The 4,090-nt window shown below is 40.3% G+C and overlaps 1 protein-coding gene across 1 annotated transcript in view; it reads right to left on the bottom strand.

Annotated features, from left to right (window-relative positions):
• The window catches only part of leo1 (LEO1 homolog, Paf1/RNA polymerase II complex component), an 8,915-nt gene extending 6,505 nt beyond the window's left edge, over positions 1-2,410 (bottom strand). Inside the window, exons 1-3 of the mRNA XM_034305551.2 lie at positions 2,304-2,410; positions 822-1,131; positions 334-734 (exon numbers count right to left, since the gene is read on the bottom strand). Of these exons, the coding sequence (XP_034161442.1) occupies positions 334-734; positions 822-1,131; positions 2,304-2,361 (769 nt within the window). The 5' untranslated portion in view covers positions 2,362-2,410. The remainder of the gene's footprint in view (positions 1-333; positions 735-821; positions 1,132-2,303) is intronic.
• Between the last annotated feature and the right edge of the window lie 1,680 nt (positions 2,411-4,090).

The raw sequence follows: 4,090 nt of genomic DNA, 5'->3' as shown, positions 1-4,090 counted from the left end.
AGAAAAAAGAAAGATGGACACAAAGTAAGGACAGAAAGAGAAAGAAAGAAAGACAGAAAGACAGAAAAACAGAAAGAAAGAAAGAAAGAAAGATGTTTAGAAGAGAGACAGAACAGAATGGAAAAAAGAAAGAAAGAAAAAAAGACAGATGGACACAAAGTAAAGACAGAAAGAGAATGGAAGGCAAGACAGAGAAAGAAAGAAAGAAAGTTTCTAGAACACTTCCTGCTGGATCACTTTTAAAGATCTGACTCACACTTCGATATTAAACACACTTTCATTTTTCTTCTTTACGCAAACAGTTTATAAACGTGATATTTTGGCTCCACCCACCAGACTTGTGTTCCCTCCCCTCATCGTCGGAGTGATCTCGCTCTTCGTCTGAGTTACGCTGCTTCTCCTCGTCCTCTGATTGGTCAGACCGCGGGCTGCCGCTTTTCCCCTCACCCCCCCACTTCTCATCTCCCGAGTGACCGTCTCTCATCGAGCCTTCTCCGTCTGAGTGGTCCGACATCGGCGTGACACTTCCTCTCCCAGAACGGTGACTTCCTGCTCCGGAGGCGGGGCTCCCTGGTCCAGAAGCGGGACTTCCTGCTCCAGAGACGGGGCTACCTGCTCCAGAGGCGGGACTTCCTGCCCCAGAGGCGGGACTACCTGCTCCAGAGGCGGGGCTACCTGCTCCAGAGGCGGGGCTTCCCGCTCTAGAGGCGGGGCTTCCTGCATCTGATCTGTGACTGGACAATATTTAACGCAGCACAGCTGTTAATACACAGTCATGATGAAGTTATAACGTGATGTATGAAATATTCAGAATCTCTCACCTGTGAGCTTCATCATCGTCTTCCTCCTCGTGATGTCCCTCTGAACCACTGTGTTGCTCCGCCTCCGAGTGCTCGCTGGCGTCTGATTGGTTATCATTCCCCGAGTGTTCTGATTGGTTGTCGCTGCCTCGCTCGTCTTCACTGTCGTCTCCGAACAGCTCTTTGTTGCTCGGCTTCCCACCATCGTGACCATCATCATCGTCATCGTCGTCGTCCTGATCCCTGTCGCTCCCGCTGCCCGAGGCGTTACTGGCCGAGCGCGGCCTCTCCTGCTCCGAGTCGGACCCGGAACCCGAGCCGGACCCGGAATCTGAGAAGGAGAGAAAGAGAAAGATGATCAGGATGATGCTGTGTGTGGTGCTGTGATGAAGCGGCGATACTGTTACCTCGCTGAAGTTATTGATTATTTCCTATAACAGCACATCCTGAGGGTTTTATACCTGTTCCTGAGTGTTTTTAATTTATTAAAGAATAACACGTCGTACTTTTTATCCATTTATAATTACATTTAATGTTAATGTTAAACGAGTCAGTTCCTGTTGTCTGAGAAACCTGCAAAGAAGCGTAAACTCCTCTGTCCTGAAGATGTCGGAAAAGTTACACCTTTACCTCTGGAGATTATTTTCCTCTAACAGCATGTCGCCAAGTGTTTTATTCCTCTTACACCACAGCGATTTACCAACAATTACAAGTTTTTATCTTTTAAAGAACGATACATCAAACTTTTTATCCAATTACAGGTACATAAAAAGATTAGTTCCTGTTGTCACTTATGTTATAGCAGCTATAAACAGCCGTTCCCTCACCAGCCTCTCTTTATTCTCTCTCTTTAAGTTAATAAGACAAAAAAAAAAAAAAAAAAAAAAAAACGCAGGTTGTTACACGTTACTGAGAAACCGCAGAAAAAGCGTAAACTCCTCTGTCCTGAAGATGTCGGAAAACTTAAAGTTACAGCTTTACCTCTGACTGTTACACAGTGCTGACACTGGAGACTCCTTCCATAAACATTACATAAACATCTCCTTACAGAAAACTTTATAAAAATAACTAAATAAATAAACAAACTAGCGGGTTTAGTAATATAAACCTGTGAGCAGTCAGCAGCTGCATTACTGTCAGAAAACTAATCAACACCTTCTGACCAATCAGAACGCAGGATTCAACAGCGCTGTGGAATAAATTAAAAATCACTTCCTAATCTTTTATTGTGGCTCATAAACATATCATGGTATCGTTTTAATGAAAAATATCCACGTTTGCTTCTATCAGTGTGATGAAGAAGTAACACGTAAAATAATAACAACAATAATAATCATATTAATAATAAAATCCGCTCACTAATCACAACTAACTCACTACGTTTAATCACTAAAGCCGAGAAACAACACAAAACAGTGCGGATAAACCATTAAAACACGCGAAACCGGACAAAACTCCCGTTTTGAAGCGAATTAGTTAAACATAAGTGGAATAAATCATTACCGTGTTGTTCATTGTCGCTGTCTCCATCGCTGCCGAACAGCTCGTCCATGTCCGCCATCTTTACCACCGTAAATAAAAATAATAACTTCCGGGTTCACTACTCGCGCTGCCCAAATAAAAGTCCTGTACAACTTCCGGGTCATAACGAACATTCATACAGAAAAAATATACCACAAACTACATTTCATAAACTTTTAATAAATAACACTACTTCTTTGTTAATAATAATAATATTAATAATAATAATAATAATAATAATAGACGCCATTAAAGTTCTGCACCAAAAACAGAAACAGTTCACTGAAGAGAAATGAGCGGAAATGTGACTTTTATTATACAACTGTTACACAGTTATATTACGCCATTATACAAATTCATAAATTAATTAATTATCATTCGGTATTTTCTATTTAACTCGAGATTCCTGCGGGGGAAAGAGAGATTCCACATTTCTCACACCACGAGAGCTAATGTTTCAACTGTTTATTTCCGGGTTATTTGTTATAGTGATGGGGAGAGAGAGAGAGAGAGAGAGAGAGAGACTGACAGAAAGAAAGAAAGAAAGGAAACTTTATTTCTTTTTTTCTGCAGTGAATTGTTTTATAAAAGTAACAGGATGAAAAGAGTTTAGCGGTTATTAGCACTAGTCATTATTTATAATTACTCTAAGCAGCAGTATTTATTTATTGATTTATTTATTGGCTGATTGATTGATTGATTGATTGGTTAATTGATTGATTTGTTGAGTGACTGGTTGGTTAATTGATTGGTCGATTAATTGGTTGATTGGTTAATTGATTGGTCGATTAATTGATTAGTTGATTAATTTATTGATCGATTGACTGGTTGATTGAGTGATTACTTGATTGGTTAATCGATTGGTTTATTGGTTAATTGATTGGTTGATTAATTGTTGTTCGATTGATTGATTGAGTGATTAATTGATTGAGTGATTGATTGATTAATTGTTTGTTTGTTTGTCTGATTGATTAATTGATTGCTGTTGACTACAGGAGCACACTTGTGTTTGTAATCCCAGGCAGCCTGCAGTTTTGTTATTTCACCACATCGTAGCGCCAGACTCCTGCTCTTCACTTCCACACACACACACACACACACACACACACACACACACACACACTGAAGCTCTTACTGTAACGAGATTAAATGAAATGTTGTGTATTGAAGTAGAGATTTTTGTGTCGGAGCAACAGATCTCAACATTCACACGTCACTTCACACAGATAAACACAAACACACTTTATGAACGACTCTTTAAAAATGTGCATATATGTACTGTGAACCTTTCATGTGTGTGTGTGTGTGTGTGTGTGAGAGAGAGAGAGAGAGAGCAGTCATGAAATCAGCAGCATGTTGCATAAACACTGTGTACAGGATGTAAAGATGTGTCCTGTCTCTACATTTAAACACAATAATTATTATTATTATTATTATTATTATTATTAATACTGGATTTCAGCCTGATCAGGTTGCCAGGTATTCCCTTTTCACCCCGGCGTGTTGCAGGCTTTGTCTTCAGCTTTTGCATGAGAATTTGCATGACAAATCTTTTCATTCCCTGGATGGATACATAGAGAGAGCTGAGGTTCGACCTGTTTCACTTCCCAGACTTTCTGTAAGGTCACGAAATCCTGCGAGTCCTGAGTGCTCAACAACACGAACACCTCCACCTCTTCATTTTTACCCCCCACAGGGGTATCTGTGTGTCCTGCTGTCTCACTGCTGGTAAATTCGACTCTAGGGACTTTGCTGTGTTTAGTCGACAG

The sequence above is a fragment of the Pangasianodon hypophthalmus genome, chromosome 6 (genome assembly GCF_027358585.1).
Source record: "Pangasianodon hypophthalmus isolate fPanHyp1 chromosome 6, fPanHyp1.pri, whole genome shotgun sequence".
In the NCBI taxonomy this organism is placed as follows: domain Eukaryota; kingdom Metazoa; phylum Chordata; class Actinopteri; order Siluriformes; family Pangasiidae; genus Pangasianodon; species Pangasianodon hypophthalmus.
This window is presented reverse-complemented; position numbering and strand designations above follow the sequence as displayed.